This window comes from Solanum lycopersicum, chromosome 8 (assembly GCF_036512215.1).
Source record: "Solanum lycopersicum chromosome 8, SLM_r2.1".
In the NCBI taxonomy this organism is placed as follows: domain Eukaryota; kingdom Viridiplantae; phylum Streptophyta; class Magnoliopsida; order Solanales; family Solanaceae; genus Solanum; species Solanum lycopersicum.
Window position 1 is genome coordinate 59025060 of NC_090807.1, and position 18808 is coordinate 59043867.

The 18808-nt window shown below is 35.3% G+C and overlaps 1 protein-coding gene across 1 annotated transcript; it reads left to right on the forward strand.

The window, feature by feature from the left end:
- Positions 1–10749: 10749 nt before the first annotated feature.
- LOC101261841 (lipoyl synthase 1, mitochondrial-like) lies at positions 10750–13228 on the forward strand. The gene is made up of 3 exons (XM_026032561.2): positions 10750–11195; positions 11848–12227; positions 12844–13228. Exons 2-3 carry the CDS (start codon positions 11985–11987, stop codon positions 12949–12951), a joined length of 351 nt encoding a protein of 116 aa, XP_025888346.1. The 5' UTR covers positions 10750–11195; positions 11848–11984; the 3' UTR covers positions 12952–13228.
- Positions 13229–18808: the final 5580 nt, after the last annotated feature.

Sequence of the window (18808 nt, forward strand, 5' to 3'; positions counted from 1 at the left end):
GAATTTAGGGATTTCAGAGGGGCAAAATCGGAAGAAGCAAAGAGCAAGGTGAGAAAAGAAGCTGCAACCATTGTTGTTGAAATTAATAAAAATTTTAGTAAAGGAATCCCATATGTATCATGAATTTTTGAAAATTGTTATCATGTATCAGACAATAAGTTTAATACGTAAGTACTCAGTGTGTTATAGTGTGTTAGTTGATGCATTGATACATGAATTAGATGTTTATCATATGATTTTCTATGTATCAAGAGTTTTTGAAAATTGTTATCATGTATCAGTCAATAAGTTTAATAACTACGCCATCAAGTGTGCTTGCTGATACATATCGACTCAGTGTATTATAGTGTTTAGACGATGCATTGATACATGAATTTGATGTGTATCATATGATTTTCTATGTATTACGAGTTTTTGAAAATTGTTATCATGTATCGGTCAATAAGTTTAATAACTGGATGTTCATAAAAATGTCTTCAAACTAGAAGATATAATCTTGAATTTTCAAAATTTGAAATTATTATCAAATTACGTGCTGAATTAATGCTTATTAATGAACTGTTACCGTAATTTAAGCTAATTTAGATAACAAATTTAAATGTTAAGTTTTTCCCCCTTTTAATCTTAACAGTTTTAAGTTACTGTGTATCATTTACCATGTATCACAACATACTAATGTATCATGTCACAACAATTTTAAGGGATTATTAGTAAATACTAAATTTGTCCGGACAGAATGTAATTATTTTATTACCTTATGAAATTTCTTAAATTTATACTTAAATTATATCAAGTTAAATTTCATGTTTACGTATTATATATATACTTTAGGCTGAATAATGAATTATTAAATTATAGCAGCCATATTAAGAAAGTGGACACAGAAAATCAAAATGGAAATTGTTATAGGCTGTAGCCCCATATTATTTTCTGTGCTTGCAGATTTCCTTATTTTTGTTAATTGGGAAAATAAATTGCTTTTTTTTTCTGTTTTATTTAGACCAGAAATATAGGACCCAAACTTCCATGGCATTATTATTTGGAAACAATTAATTAATAGTATATCCAAAGTAAAATATATATATATATATATGTTTAATGAATGGAGTCATAAATTTTATAAAAAATATTTACAAAATAGTATAATAATTGAGGGCTTTTTTAATTAAGGAGGTGAAAGTATGGACTATAATAGTTTGATAAGTTAAGTTCGTCTAATATATATTGTTTAATTATTTTATATATTATTTTATTTGTATATATAATATTTTTTTCAATAAAAAATATCCTATTGATCACCCTAATCACTATAATATAGATATACCACTATGTAATATTTTTTTTAGATTTTACTTCTGAAATTACGCGAATACAAATATAAGTTGGCATATGTTGAATGTTGAAAAGGTATGTCGGTAGAACGTTAAAAACATCACATGGCTGCCAGTGCCTGCCACCATACATAGTTTAGGAAAACTATATTTTGTCATTTTATAATTTGTAATGGTGACAACTCCAAAATTAATAAAAATAGAATTATTAGTATTAAGATATACCATTAATAGAGTTCTAAATTATGTTATTAATTAATTAAAGATTTTTATTTCTTCTATCATTCTCTCTTTAATTATGTATGGTTTATTAAAAGAAAAAAGGTTACTTGATTAATGAGATGTTTATAGTATCTTGTTTTATTAAGGAAAAATACCCAAGTGTCCCCTCAATCTATGCCCGAAATTCCAGAGACACACTTAAACTCATTAATAAAATCAATAACTATTATTATCCCCAAAATCTGGAAGTCATCATCACAAGAACATCTATAATCAAATTACTAAACTAAGAGTATTCTAAGAAGCTAAAAATACATAAGAAGCTAGTCCATGCTGGAAGTTCAAGGCATCGAGACTTGAAGAAGAAGATCCAGTCCAAGCTAGAAGCATTAGCTCACCCTGAATTTCCGATGTAGTAAGACTGGCTTGAATTACTGTTGAGTCGAAGACGACGGCACGTTTGCTACGCCCCACAATAAACAAGAAGAAAACAATAAAAGTAGGGGTCAGTACAAAACACGAGTACTGAGTAGATATCATCGGCCAACTCAAAATAGAAAACAGTATATATTAGATAATATCATAAAATCAACTAATATCCTTAGCATGCAGCATTTACAATTACCATAGCCCTTAGTTACAACACCAAGCTCATCAATGAGGACTCACGCCTCCTCATCATACTCATTTGGGAATTAGGTTCATTAGATTGAATATATTAACATCTTTCAAGATTCTTTATCTTTATTCCCCTCGTGTCGGTACGTGACACTCCGATCCTCATATACTATCCTGGTACCGGAACGTGGCACCCGATCCATATTCTATTCTGGTGTCGGAACGTGACACCCGATCCATATTCTATCCTGGTACCGGAACGTGGCACCCGATCCATATTCTATCCTGGTGTCGGAACGTGACACTCCGATCCTCATATACTATCCTGGTGTCGGAACGTGACACCCGATCCATATTCTATCCTGGTACCGGAACGTGGCACCCGATCCATATTCTATCCTGGTGTCGGAACGTGACACTCTGATCCTCATATACTATCCTGGTGTCGGAACGTGACACCCGATCCATATTCTATCCTGGTACCGGAACGTGGCACCCGATCCATATTCTATCCTGGTGTCGGAACGTGACACTCCGATCCTCATATACTATCCTGGTACCGGAACGTGGCACCCGATCCCCTAATCTCACTACTTTCATTCATCAAGCCTTCTTTTATACCAAGGCATCATCATTAACAAAGTAGATTAGGGTTTCTTTTCAAGATTTGGGATTCAATAGCTTCATCATGCTTATTTATTCACATTTACATAATCACATCATTCATGCAAGCATACAATTAAGCATATAGAAGGTTTACAATACTACTAACACATATCATTCGCTATTAAGAGTTTACTACGAATAGCATGAAAACCATAACCTACCTCCACCGAAGAATTGCGATCAACAAGCTATCTTCTCAAAATCCTTGCTATCCTCTTCGTTTCTCTCTCTCTCTACTTGTTCTTTCTATTTTTCTTATTCAAACCCTCTTTCTTTTACCCTAATTAACATATAATCAAGTGTAAAAGATGGCAATAATAACCCACTAATTAACTTAAGGTTACCTCTTTTAACCCCCAAGTAATTAGACTTATTAACATTAACCCACTAATCTTATAATTAAAGCAGGAATAGTCAAAAATGTCCCTTAAAACGTATAAAGAAATCCGACCCGGACTGGGATTGCGCAACCTGTGACGGGCCGTCGTGCCTGTGACGGTCCGTCACACCTGGGACGGTCCGTCCTGCCATTTCGTTACAAAGTTCAGAGAGTCGATTTCAGCACCCAAATTTCAGAATCTCTAAGTGTTTTGGGACGAGACACCCTCGACGGTCCGTCTTGCCCATGACGTTCCGTCGTGGGTTCCGTCGTGGGTTCCGTCGTCTCAACTTGTTTTTCCAAAAATAAAATCTGCTGCTCAAAACGAATTAACAGGTCGTTACATTAGATACCAATTTACCCATCGTTCGTCCCCGAACGATCACAAGAAGGAAAATAAGGGCGAAAAGGAGTACCTGAATCTGTAAACAGATATGGGTATTTTTCTCGCATATCCGCCTCCTTCTCCCAAGTGGCTTCTTCAACGGGTCGATTCTTCCATTGAACTTTGATGGATGCAATCTCCCTTGATCTCAACTTGCGAATTTCTCTATCTAGAATGGTAACAGGTTCTTCCTCATAAGACAAATTCTCATCAAGCAAAGCTGAATCCCAACGGATAATGTAATTTCCATCCCCATGATATCTTTTCAACATAGACACATGGAATACCGGATGCACTCCGGACAGCCCTGGGGGCAAGGCTAACTCATAAGCCACCTCCCCTACTCGCTTAAGTACTTCAAATGGACCAATATACCTTGGGCTAAGCTTACCTCGCTTACCAAATCGCATCACCCCTTTCATTGGCAAAACCTTCAACAAGACTTGTTCACCTTCCATGAACTCTAAGTCTCTAACCTTTCGATCTGCATATTCTTTTTGTCTACTTTGCGCCGCTAGAAGCTTTTCTTGAATAGCCTTCACTTTCTCTATCGAATCCCTCAAAAGGTCAGTACCCCAAGGTCTAACCTCGAATGCATCAAACCAACCAATGGGAGACCTACATCTCCTCCCATACAATGCTTCAAATGGGGCCATATCAATACTTGAGTGATAGCTATTATTGTATGAAAACTCCGCTAAGGGTAGGAAGCTATCCCAATGGCCACCAAACTCTATCACACATGCACGAAGCATATCCTCCAACACTTGTATCGTCCTTTCAGACTGACCATCGGTCTGAGGATGGAACACAGTACTAAGGTCCAACCTAGTACCCAATTCCGCATGCAATGTTTTCCAAAACTTAGAAGTAAACTGCGTACCTCTATCTGATATGATGGATAGTGGAACCCCATGCAATCGAACGATTTCTGAGATATAGATCTTGGCTAACTTCTCTGCATTGTAAGTCACCTTTACCGGAATGAAATGAGCAGATTTAGTTAACCTATCAACAATCACCCAAATGGAGTCATACTTACTCATTGTCCTTGGAAGACCAACCACAAAGTCCATTGCAATTCTTTCCCACTTCCATTCCGGAATGGGCATTCTCTGAAGTGTTCCTCCGGGTCTTTGGTGTTCATACTTTACTTGTTGACAGTTTGGACATTTGACAATAAAATCTACAATATCACGCTCATTCTACTCCACCAAAAGTGTTGCTTTAGGTCACGGTACATCTTGGTTGCACCCGGATGTATAGAATACCTTGAACTATGAGCCTCTGTCAGAATAGTGTTGATCAAATCATCGACGCGGGGTACACATACCCTTCCCTTGATTCTCAAAACACCTTCCTCATCGATTTGTGCTTCCTTAGCCTCCCCTCTCAATACTTTATCTTGATTCTCCTTAGTTTCTCATCATCAAACTGTTTTCCCTTAATTTTGTCAAGAAAAGAAGATCGTGACTCCACACTAGCCAACAATCCTCCCTTCTCATTTACTTCTAATCTCATCAAGTCATTAGCTAGAGTCTGAACCTCTCTAGCCAATGGACGTCTAGAAACTTGCAAGTGAGCTAGACTTCCCACCTTTCTACTTAAAGCATCCGCTACAACATTCGCCTTCCCCGGATGATACAAAATAGTGATGTCGTAGTCCTTCAGTAGTTCCATCCATCTCCTCTGTCTCAAGTTCAAATCTTTCTGAGTAAAGACATACTGTAGGCTACGATGATCCGTATAGATCTCACACTTAACCCCATATAAATAGTGTCTCCATTGCTTTAATGCAAACACCACCGCAGCCAATTCCAAATCGTGGGTCAAATAGTTACGTTCATGCACCTTTAGTTGCCTTGAAGCATAAGCAATCACACTCTTCTCTTGCATTAGTACTGCACCCAAACCAGAATAGGATGCATCACAATAAACAATGAAGTTCTTACCCTCTACTGGCAAGGTAAGGATAGGTGCGGTAGTCAACAAAGTCTTGAGCTTCTGAAAGCTTTCCTCACATTCGTCCGACCATACAAATGGAACATTCTGCTTAGTCAAGTTCGTCAATTGGGAAGCAATAGAAGAGAATCCCTTGACAAATCGGCGGTAGTAGCTAGCTAACCCAACAAAGCTCTTTATTTCTGACACGTTAGTGGGTCTTACCCAATTCTTCACTGTCTCAACCTTAGAAGGATCCACCATCACTCCCTCCTTAGAAACCACGTGCCCCAAGAAGGACACTGCATCTAGCCAAAACTCACACTTAGAGAACTTGGCATAAAGCTTTTTCTCCCTCAACATTTACAATACCATTCTCAAATGCTCTTCATGTTCCTTCTTGCTCTTGGAGTATACCAATATATCATCAATAAATATGATCACGAAGAGGTCCAAATATGGCTTAAAATCCCGTTCATCAAGCTCATGAACGCAGCAGGGGCATTCGTAAGACCAAAAGACATCACTACAAATTCGTAATGCCCATACCTCGTTTGAAAAGCAGTCTTTGGCACATCCGTTGCCCGTATTTTCAATTGATGATAACCGGATCTCAAGTCAATCTTAGAGAAGACACAAACACCTTGTAACTGATCGAACAAGTCATCAATGCGGGGAAGAGGATACTTGTTCTTTATAGTTACCTTATTCAGTTGTCTGTAATCTATGCACATTCGAAAACTCCCATCCTTCTTCTTCACAAACAAAACCGGGGCACCCCAAGGAGATGCACTTGGTCTAATGAAGCCCTTGCTCAACAACTCTTGAAGTTGGGCCTTTAACTCCCTTAACTCTGTGGGAGCCATTCTATAAGGGGGTATAGAAATGGGGCGTGTGCCCGGTTCAAGATCGATACAGAAGTTAATATCCCTATCTGGTGGCATACCAGGAAGATCTGCAGGGAACACATCCAAAAACTCGCGGACTATCGAAACCGACTCAATCAAAGGTACTTGGGTAGTGTCATCCTTGAGATGTGCCAAGAAAGCTAAACACCCTTTACTAACCATTTTCTTAGCACGAAGAAAGGAGATGATACGCACCGGATTGGAAGTGTAGTCACCCTCCCACACTAACGAATTTGTCCCAGGCTTGGCTAACGTCACCGTTTTAGCATTACAATCCAAGATAGAAAATTGCGGAGAAAGCCAAGTCATACCCAGAATTACATCAAAATCAACCATTTCTAAGATAACCAAGTCTACATAAGTATTGCTCCCCACAAAGTTCACCAAACAAGACGTATATACCTTTTCAACTAACACAGACTCACCCACCGGAGTAGAAACATGAATAGGCATATCAAGTAATTCACAATGTAAATTTAGACCATTAGCAAATGAGGAAGATACATAAGAAAAATGTGGATCCAGGATCAAACAATACAAAAGCCATGCAATCACAAACCAGAAGATTACCTGTGATGACAGTATCAGATGCCTCCGCTTCAGACCGCCCAGGGAAAGCGTAAGAATGGGCCCTATCATTTGTCTGTCCATTGCCCCTACCATGTTGTGATGTAGTGGTTCCAGTTTGCCCATCACCTCGGCCATTTTGGTGACCACCATTACCTCGACCACCACGTCCTCCAGAATAACGGCCCCTACCATGACCACCTCTACCTCTAACATTTGGAGGTTTGTAACTCTGTTTTGGACAATATCTCTTAATATGTCCAATCTCCCCACATCCATAGCACTCTCTGGGTTCATGCATAGGTCTCTCAGAGAAGTGTTGACCGGTCGGAGGTGGACCCCCAACTACAGTCTGTAGTGAATACTGAATGGGTCGAACTGCGTAACCTCCGGAACCCTGTCCTCTAGAGTAAGAACCATTAAACTCGCCTCCCTTTCGAAACCTCTTTGATGTCGGTGCCATGGTGAATTCATCTGGCTTCACTTCTTCCACCTCTACCACGAAATCTACCACCTCTTGGAAGGATTTTGCAGTAGCCGCTATCTGTAGGGCTGAAATCCGCAACTCTGACCTCAACCCCTTCACAAAACGGCGAATCCGCTCTTGTGGACTGAAACATAGTTGCGTGGCATACCGGGATAAAGCACGAAACTTAGCCTCATATGCATTGACCGACATCCTACCTTGCTCTAGGCTCAAGAACTCATCCCTTTTCCTATCCCTCAAAGTTCGGGGGATATACTTCTCCATAAACAAGCTAGAGAATGAGGCCCAAGTCATAGGTGGTGCCTCTGTTGGTTGACACTCAATATGTGACCGCCACCACATTTTGGCGTTCCCTTGAAACTGATAAGTCACAAACTCCACACCAAACTGTTCTACTATACCCATCTTGTGTAGTAGCTCGTGACAGTCAACCAGAAAATCATAAGCATCTTCCGATTCAGCACCCTTGAAGACCGGAGGTTTCAATTTCAAGAACTTACTGAAAAGTTCATGCTGATCATTTGTCATTATAGGCCCAGTAGTCAGACGTGGAAATGTGCCTATGTCTAATGAGGCATCCATACGAGGAGCCATAGTGGCTGCATGTTGCACTTCTGAAACCGGAGGTGTTGGCGTAGAAAACACTGGAGGTGCCAGACCTTGATCAGACAACCCACTGAGATAGGCGAGAACCTGATTGATCATCTCTGGGGTAGGCTGGGGTGGTAATTTCTCATTTTGCACTTGTTCATTCTCCCCTTCCTCACCTTCTCTTATTACCTCCTCAGTCGGTGGAGGAGTCACTGCCCTAGTATCATATGGACTAGGTGCTCGTCCTCTTCCCCTAGAGGACGTCCTCCCACGACCCCTACCACGGCCTCTTGCCGCTGCTTTTCCTCGAGCTACAGCCCCATTGGCTGGCTCAGACGCACCCTGTCCCGCCGGTGCTGATGTTGGTGCTGGCGTAGTCGTTGCTCTAGTTCTAACCATCTGCGAAATAGAGTGAAGATGGTCAGATACCAATTTGTATCACCTAGATACCAATTGGACCCAAGTAGTAGCATGAAAGAAAGAATGAAAGAATGGAATTTTCCTAAAGTCTTATAGCCTCTCAAAGAAAAGTAAAGGCGTCCCCCTACCGTTCTTTAAGACTCTACTAGACTCGTTCTTGTGTGATGAGACCAACGAACCTAATGCTCTGATACCAAGTTTGTCACGACCCAAATCCGGGCCGCGACTGGCACCCACACTTACCCTCCTGTGTGAGCGAACCAACCAAATCTAAACCTTAACATTTCAATGTACTATCAACATAAAGTAATGCGGAAGACTTAAAATCATTAATAAAATCAATAACTATTATTATCCCCAAAATCTGGAAGTCATCATCACAAGAACATCTATAATCAAATTACTAAACTAAGAGTATTCTAAGAAGCTAAAAATACATAAGAAGCTAGTCCATGCCGGAAGTTCAAGGCATCGAGACTTGAAGAAGAAGATCCAGTCCAAGCTAGAAGCATTAGCTCACCCTGAATTTCCGATGTAGTAAGACTGGCTTGAATTACTGTTGAGTCGAAGACGACGGCACGTTTGCTGCGCCCCACAATAAACAAGAAGAAAACAATAAAAGTAGGAGTCAGTACAAAACACGAGTACTGAGTAGATATCATCGGCCAACTCAAAATAGAAAACAGTATATATTAGATAATATCATAAAATCAACTAATATCCTTAGCATGCAGCATTTACAATTACCATAGCCCTTGGTTACAACACCAAGCTCATCAATGAGGACTCACGCCTCCTCATCATACTCATTTGGGAATTAGGTTCATTAGATTGAATATATTAACATCTTGCAAGATTCTTTATCTTTATTCCCCTCGTGTCGGTACGTGACACTCCGATCCTCATATACTATCCTGGTACCGGAACGTGGCACCCGATCCATATTCTATCCTGGTGTCGGAACGTGACACCCGATCCATATTCTATCCTGGTACCGGAACGTGGCATCCGATCCATATTCTATCCTGGTGTCGGAACGTGACACCCGATCCATATTCTATCCTGGTACCAAAACGTGGCACATGATCCATATTCTATCCTGGTGTTGGAACGTGACACTCCGATCCTCATATACTATCCTGGTGTCGGAACGTGACACCCGATCCATATTCTATCCTGGTACCGGAACGTGGCACCCGATCCATATTCTATCCTGGTGTCGGAACGTGACACTCCGATCCTCATATACTATCCTGGTGTTGGAACGTGACACCCGATCCATATTCTATCCTGGTACCGGAACGTGGCACCCGATCCATATTCTATCCTGGTGTCGGAACGTGACACTCCGATCCTCATATACTATCCTGGTACCGGAACGTGGCACCCGATCCCCTAATCTCACTACTTTCATTCATCAAGCCTTCTTTTATACCAAGGCATCATCATTAACAAAGTAGATTAGGGTTTCTTTTCAAGATTTGGGATTCAATAGCTTCATCATGCTTATTTATTCACATTTACATAATCACATCATTCATGCAAGCATACAATTAAGCATATAGAAGGTTTACAATACTACTAACACATATCATTCGCTATTAAGAGTTTACTACGAATAGCATGAAAACCATAACCTACCTCCACCGAAGAATTGCGATCAACAAGCTATCTTCTCAAAATCCTTGCTATCCTCTTCGTTTCTCTCTCTCTCTACTTGTTCTTTCTATTTTTCTTATTCAAACCCTCTTTCTTTTACCCTAATTAACATATAATCAAGTGTAAAAGATGGCAATAATAACCCACTAATTAACTTAAGGTTACCTCTTTTAACCCCCAAGTAATTAGACTTATTAACATTAACCCACTAATCTTATAATTAAAGCAGGAATAGTCAAAAATGTCCCTTAAAACGTATAAAGAAATCCGACCCGGACTGGGATTGCGCAACCTGTGACGGGCCGTCGTGCCTGCGACGGTCCGTCCTGCAGGTCGTCGCAAAGTTCAGAGACCCAAATTTCCACCAAAGGTCTGTGACGGTCCGTCACACCTGTGACGGTCCGTCCTGCCATTTCGTTACAAAGTTCAGAGAGTCGATTTCAGCTCCTTTTCTAAATACCTTGTTAACTTTCTTCCTAGACCAGAACCCCAAAAAGCTGTGAACATTTATATGGCTTCAGACTTCGTTTACTTTTTTGCCTTTGTGCTTGATCTGATTTTGTAAGACAGTCTACAAAATTTCAATGAAGTTACTGCAATTAGGTTGATAATGGCAGCAGTCTGCCTTGTGCAGATAAGTGGTGTACCTTATTTTATTGTTACATCACTGAACAATCATTGCACATCTAGCGTCAATTATAAGAAGTCCAACTCCTTGTCATCCATACACATGCTTCTGTTCTTGTACTTCATCCTCTTTGGTTCTTTCTCCTTCTCCCCCCTGCGCCATCAGTTTGATGTGCTTCAATTGATTTGATTATCTTCGGGTTGTTAGTGGACCTTGGCTGTATGAGTGCCTGAATCTCATCTGTTAGCATTTATCCTTTTCTCGTAGCCATGACAACTAAATGCCAACAGAGCTCATGACATAATGACTTTCTAGAGTATGAAATTCACATATTTATTTTGGTCTGATTCTTTTGAGAATCTAGATTTCTGTTTGTAAGACATACGATTAAAGGTATTACCTCCTAGTTTTTGACCTTCAAATACAGTTACAAAAGTAGTCTATACCTTGTTGTAGCTGTCCCAAAATTAAGCGGTCAAACGTTCATTTGGGTATCGCAGAAGTTATTTTAAAATGAGTTTACTGGGAAAATGTCATTTGAGTTGATTTTTTTTGTCTTTTTTGAAATGAGAGGAGCAGGAGCTGGTCACAAGATTCTGTCAAAGTCCTATAGACAAAGGATCTTGTCTGTAGATACCATTTATGCTTTTTCTTCCATTGTATAACTAATTAAATACATACAAATTATAGAAGTTTAACTTTTGTCCCTTTATTTTCCCTTTTATCCATCAGTTAAGAATACGTTAATAAGTGGTTTGGAGCCTTTGTTTAGTTGGCACTCTAGCTGCTCAAACAGGGATTTTGGCAAGTTCAATGGTTCCCTTTGTCCAAGTGCTATTCTGGCAAGTGTAATGGTTCCTTTTGTTCAAGTGCTATTCTCAGACATATTGACCTTCTTTCTAAAAGTTTAATCAAAGAGAAGAAATAGTGAATGACATTTGACATTTAAATTTGTGTAACGCCAGCCTATTTGTGTATCCTTTATACGATCACATAGTCAAAGTCAAACAAAAAGGTTGTGATATTATTTGATTTCATCCTGCAGCTCCAGATTTTCGAGGTGATCCTGGGTGTGTAGAGAAAGTTGCAAAATCTGGATTAGATGTTTTTGCTCATAACATTGAAACCGTTGAAGAGCTTCAGAGTGTAGTACGAGATCATCGTGCTAACTTCAAGCAGTCCATGGACGTTCTGAAGATGGCCAAGGAGTATGCCCCTGCTGGGACATTGACAAAGACTTCAATAATGTTGGGCTGTGGGGAAACCCCTGAACAAGTTGTTAGAACAATGGAAAAAGTGCGTGCGGCGGGTGTTGATGTAATGACATTTGGCCAGTACATGAGACCATCAAAGCGTCACATGCCTGTTACTGAATACATAACCCCCGAAGCCTTTGAGAATTATCAAGTTTTCGGCACACAAATGGTTTGTTTACTCCTCCTTTCTTTTTATTGTTTAAAGTCTTTCTGCATATCATGTTCCTGAGTTTGTATTGGGTAATATAGTATATTGCTTGTGATGGAGATACTATATCACATCTAAAGAAAATATATATCTCAATGTCTAATCTGTTTTAAGGTTTGGATATTGTAAGTTTGCTACTATGGCGAAGGTTGAGATAAATTAGGTGAAGGCCAAAGCAGCTTCCCTTATTAATTTGTCAGCCATTGCCCATTTGTTACAACTTGTTATTTCGAAGAAAATATTAGAAAGAACTTTGACTGTTCAAATCTCTGATTTATAACAAGTCAATTCCGAGTTTCAAGTATTTAAACTAGTCTTACAGGTAATAGATAAATCTGAGAATTACGTCTCTGGCTATCTTGCTCAGAATATATCATGGATTGGTTATTTTTCTTATTTCTGCTTTTTATTTTGTCCAACTTCACTCAGCATCATCTAGCTTAATTGAAACTACTTTATTGTTGCACGACATGGTCGTACTCGAAGCTCGGAATGTTGCTTCATTACTATATTTTGATATCAAATGCAGCACCTAGTTATTTGCGTAGTGTTAATAAACTACCTGGTGTTTCTGCAGGGATTTCGATATGTGGCTTCTGGCCCCATGGTTAGGTCATCCTACAAGGCAGGGGAATTCTATATTAAATCCATGATAGAATCTGATCGTGCAGCATCGTCGTCTTAGTTTCTGGTTTTGAGATGATTTTGTACCACAAACATGATGTTCACACAACATTTTTTGAGATTGGAAAGCTTAGTTAGCCATCTGACTCTTGTTTTCTGTTGGCCATGTTTCCTCTTAAAGAGAAAAGAGCTCGAAAAAAGAAGGTGTAGGTATTCAAAAGTTTGATGGGCTATAATATTTTCTTCCTTATTGTAAGCTGTCGTTATGTCTAACAATCTCATGCAGTTGTACATTAACTTAATGTAATTATTCTTTGAATATTGATTTTACTTTGCCATACATGAGCATCAGAAAGCTGATTTTTTGCGATTTTATTGTTCAACTTGGTTGAAATTTACAACCGTTTAGGTTGGTAACGATAAGTATTCAATTGAACTATTTTAAACCATCAACCAGAAAGAAGTTCTTTCTCATTTTCTCCCAAATGTACACAAACAAACAGTAACCTATTCATCAGTCTTTCTCAATAGAGGATCATGCAAAGTAACTCTAAAAAGAACTCGTTAGTTGCACAAAAACAAACCAAAAAAATTCAAATAGAAGTTGAACATAAATTATGTATATTTCGCTATACATATACAAAAGAAAGCAATTATATATAATTTGTTTCAGTTTCGGTATACATATACAAAAGATCAATTATAATTTGTGTTTGTATAAAATGAGAAAGAGAGTAACGCAAAAGAAAACTGGGCAGGAGAATATTTGTATTGTATAATTATAATGTATAAGACAAAAATATATGTATTTGCATGTATATATATAATTTTCTCTCGCTTTATACAAACAGATACACAATTTATACATTTTGATTTGTATAAGCGAGGGAGAGATTGATAGCGAGATCTAGGAGGGGGAGAGAAGGGGAACGACAATATATGTATATATACAATTTTCTCTCGCTTTATACAAATAGAAGCGCATTTTATACATATGCATTTGTGTAAAAGCGAGAGAGGCGAGGGAGTGAACGAGAGTGGCAACCGAGATTCACTAGGAGAGAGGCGAAATAACAACAATTTTCTATGAGATACAATTAAATCAAACTATGTCTATTACATTTAATTTGAATTAATAGTTTACTACTTTATATACAATTTTCCTAAAAAAGAAGCTTTGAGAATATTATATAGAGACAGTGAAGCCATGAGAACTAAAACACTAGAAGAAAAAATAAACGTTTTGATTTGTAGAGTAACCATTAAGTCTCCTATTTAGAGAATTAATTATATCCTTTTGGTTTAAAAAACCGGGGAAAAAAAAAAGAGAAATAAAGAAGATTAAATAAGGGAGCTGTAAATTGTAACTTAGAAAATATAATTTTAAAGTAACAACTTAACTTTTTCATATAATACATAAATAGAGGAAAAATAAGGAAAATTTTAAAAATTAAAAAAAAAACATAAATATTAATAGTGGTCATTAAACGGTGCCGCATCAGCTTATACGATAATTTATATTTAGTATAAAATAAATTATTAATGTAAGTTTTGCGAAGTCGACATGATATGGAAGTCCAATTGAAATTGAATTAATAAAACAAAGGGAAATTTAAATTGTATTTCAGTACGACTTGGATTTATAAACATTACCTTATTCTTGGAGAAGGGTTTATACGTGATATAAAGGGTATTGTAAAAGGTTTTATACCAACTTTTTCATTGTAATAAGAAAAATAAACTGTCTTCTTTGTTTAATTTATCGTAAAATTTTTTGGAGAGTGTACTATCAAATCATATGGCTGGGTTGAACATGAGTGACATGGCTCGGAGACACCGAGGTGAAATTAGTATGTTGAAAGGCGGTGTTCGGGTTAGCGAAGGTGGATCAATGGCTGAGAGACACTATGGTAAAACTTATACGAGCAATGATGGTTCTGATGATAATCCATGGGTAGGCGGTTGCGTTCTTATGATGACGGAAGGTTATTATGCTATCGATAATTTTAGAAAATATTACAAACGTCAAAAGGAACGGGATATGAAGTTGAAAGTATTAAGAGAGGAAAATCAACAACGTGAAGATCGTATTTTAGCAGAAAACGAAAGTTGTTTCCCTATTCATCCATATATGCATTCCACCCCATTAAGCGGTACACGCTTAGATTAGTCCCTGTGTTTGATTCAATAATTGATTTAGATTATCACTAATCTTGATTAGTTATAATTGTTATCTGTGGAAGTTTTGTTCCGCATTCTTTTAGAAAAATATTTACTTAGGATATTGCATTACTTCAGATAATTGCATATTGAATTCTTTTAGAAAAATATTTACTTATTGCGTCGTTAACACAATTCCATCAACTATAAATTTCTAATTAAGTTTGATATTAAAAAAATAAATTAATAAAAGTAAAAAAAAGTTCATAATTCTTTTCTAATTAAATTTAATATTAAAAAATTAAATTTATAAAAGAAAATTCATTTTTTTATTAAATTGTATTAATTTATCAGATAATGACTTAAAATTTTATTTTATTTCATTTATAATCTCAACTGTTTTAGTAAATTTAAAAAATCTAGTCTCTTAATAGATAATCTCTAGTTAATGATTTTGTAAAAAATTTATTTACTAATAAAAAGATGTGAGTAGTTTTATTTAAAATTCCAGAATATTATCTAATATATTGAGTAATACGTTTTTCTATGGTTTTATTTGAACCTAAATTATATATTTTTAAATTGAAATAAAACAACTGAGTGAATAAGTGGTGTTCGTTATTTTATTGTTACATCATTACACATCTAGAGTCATAATAAGAAGTCCAACTTCTTGTTATCCATACATGTGCATTCTAAGTATTAATTTTACGCGATGTTTTTCTTTTTTTAATTTTATATAATTAATATCAACATAATTTATGAAGGAATTTATGTAAGTTAATGGGGGATAGAAGGTAAAATTAATTATGTCGGTATTAGTTATATATGTACTCTCGCCGTCCTATTTTATATGTCACTTTTCGAATTTCAAGAGTAAAACAATTTTATGACGGTAAATTTTTCATAAATTTTTTAAACAATTGAAATTATCATTTATTGTGACTCATCGTATTTTTTTTATGTAATTTACAAATATATAAATCTCGTTTCAAATAAATTGAAAATTTCATGCACAAATTTCCGATCAAACTTAAATTGTTTGCCTCTCAAAACATAAAAGTCAGAGAGAATATTTAAAAAGAGGGAGAATTTATATTTGTTTACTTATTTATTTGTAATATATATATATATATATATATATATATATATATATATATATATATATATATATTACAACAAATTGAATAGTTGATAATTCATGTATTATGATCCCTATATGACTAAATAATACCTACATGACTAATATCCGCATTACTATATCCAACATAACTAAACTTTGTATAACTAATACTTGCACATCTAAATCCTGCATAACTAATATTTGCATAACTCCAACACTACAACAAAAACAACTTTTAGCAGCAATAGGTATTGACATTAATAAAGAGCGCTAAAGTCTTTACCGACATTATTTAAATGTCATTAGAACCAAAGTCATTAAAGACTTTAGGGACATATAAAAAGAGTATTAATTACCGTAAAAAAAATATACTTAACGACAATTAAAAATTAAATTACCGTTAATGATCATTTGTGATGTAATATAACCGGTAAACAAATGACCCCTAACTTAATGCACTTTGCTATTCATAAAATATTGGAAAGCTTAATTTTGCGTGACTTTTTAGTTCTATTTGGTTGAAATTTGTCGGTGTTGCCTAATTTTTCATGCAAGGAGAATTTCTTAGGCTATTATTATTTCTCGCTCGCTCGGTGTATGATATTCTTATAGAGTTTGACATTTGATTAAATATAAATTAACATATTTGGGGAAGTGACATGTAAGTTATTGGCATTCCACACTCTTGTTTCTTTTCTTAATTTGGCCAATTCAATCTTTCTATGAAACGGTTTTACAATATCATTATTGTGGTTGTCAATTTGTCAATCGAAATCTATTTGAATTGAGTAGTAGTTGTCAAATGGAATATTGGAATTGTTAGTTAAAAAAGCAAATTTGCTTTTGGGGGTAAACTAGTGCCTAGTGGACCCTTTAAAATTGTATGTAATAGTAGTAATTATATCCCAAAAGAGAGACAAAAAAAATTCCTCCTGAAATAATGCTTGCAAAATAACTTTTTAGCGCGACTGTTTTAATTTATATGACTCATTTTTTATGTAGTTAATTTCAAAAGATAATAATATATTTTTAAACTTCTCATTTTATCAATAAAATAATTTAGAAGATAACTTTAAATTGTATGTAATTAACAGTATTTGTGAACCACCGCTATGTTAGGCTCTAAATTAATCATTCAAAAAAGATAAAGACTATACATTAATTAGGGGACCCCTCAAAATCTAGCATTCAATTCAAATCAAATCAGTCCAAAAGTTAAAATTATAAAATTGTCTTAAAAAAATTAATGTTTTTCTCTTATATATTATATAAAATATACACGTTAATGGAGCTTTTGTTTTTCATATTTCCCTACAATGATTACCTACTTTTCCACCTTTTTAATTAAACCTTAATTATTTAATTAAGCCTTAATAGACTTTTTAATCCTTGTTGCTTTAACTAGCATTTAATGAATGAAAGCTGGAAAACATGTTGTAGGTAGTAGGTAAATAACTTCATGAATACCATAAGATATCTTTTACCATACAAGAATAAATGGTGATAACTTTTTAATATTAAGTTTTAAACGCTCTCAAACTGGTTTGTATCGTTAGACTAAAATTAAATTTATATTTTAGATTTTTAATTTTATCAATCATTAAAAGATAATTTTTAATAAATAATATTTTGTGTGTTCAAACATTTTTGATTGCTAAATTTATCAAAACTTATAGACTATTATATAACAAAATCTTTTATCCCCGTTTAGAACAATATTAGAGTATTTTCATTAAAGAAATAAATACAAATAAAAGTCTAATACAATATATGCATAAAAAATAATTTATATTATATATAAATAAAATAATTTTCTATCAAAAAAATTCCAAATCGTACCTGACTCTACGATTTAAAACACAACAAACATCTCCTGCCCATTCAAAAAGTCTTTCATTCAAACCAAGCCCCACATACATAACATCAAAATAAAGAACAAAGCATGAGTCAAAAGTATTACCAGGCCCTTGCCTGCCTCCACAAAATTGAAGGGGTCAAAAGTAAAATATTTTTCTTTATAATTCAAATACTTTTAATCATAAGATAAAAGTGAAGTAAGTTCTTGATTATTTATTCGATATTTCTCTTAAAATCTTAATTAAATTTAAATCGTGCATTATAAGATCAGTAAAGTGTTGTTATTATTTAGCGATAATAAGAAATTAAAATCAGGACAGAGGGATCATTAAGCAACCTTCTAACATGAATAAAGTCGCTCCAAAAAATGTGACTTCATTAAAAAAGATTTAAAAACGTTTTTTACATTATCGTTTTATTTATTTAATAAATATTCAACATATTTATAAATAAAAATCAATCAAAAATCATAAATTGATCACCTCTAATATATAATTTTGAAGTTTATAAATATTTATAAGTTAACCAAGAATTTTATTATTTTATTCTTAATATTTTTAAAATATATTTATTTAGCCTTTTCTTTACAAAAGATACTACTCCATTAAATTTGTTTTATTTCTTGTAAAATTTTAAAAAGATATTTTAAATAAGAAGTACCTTTATCATAACTTTTTACCAACCACTTTTATTACTTATTATCAATTATCAATGTCAATATTTCTATTAAAATTATTAGTTGTTTATTTATTAAATCTATTTCAACACTTAAAAGTAC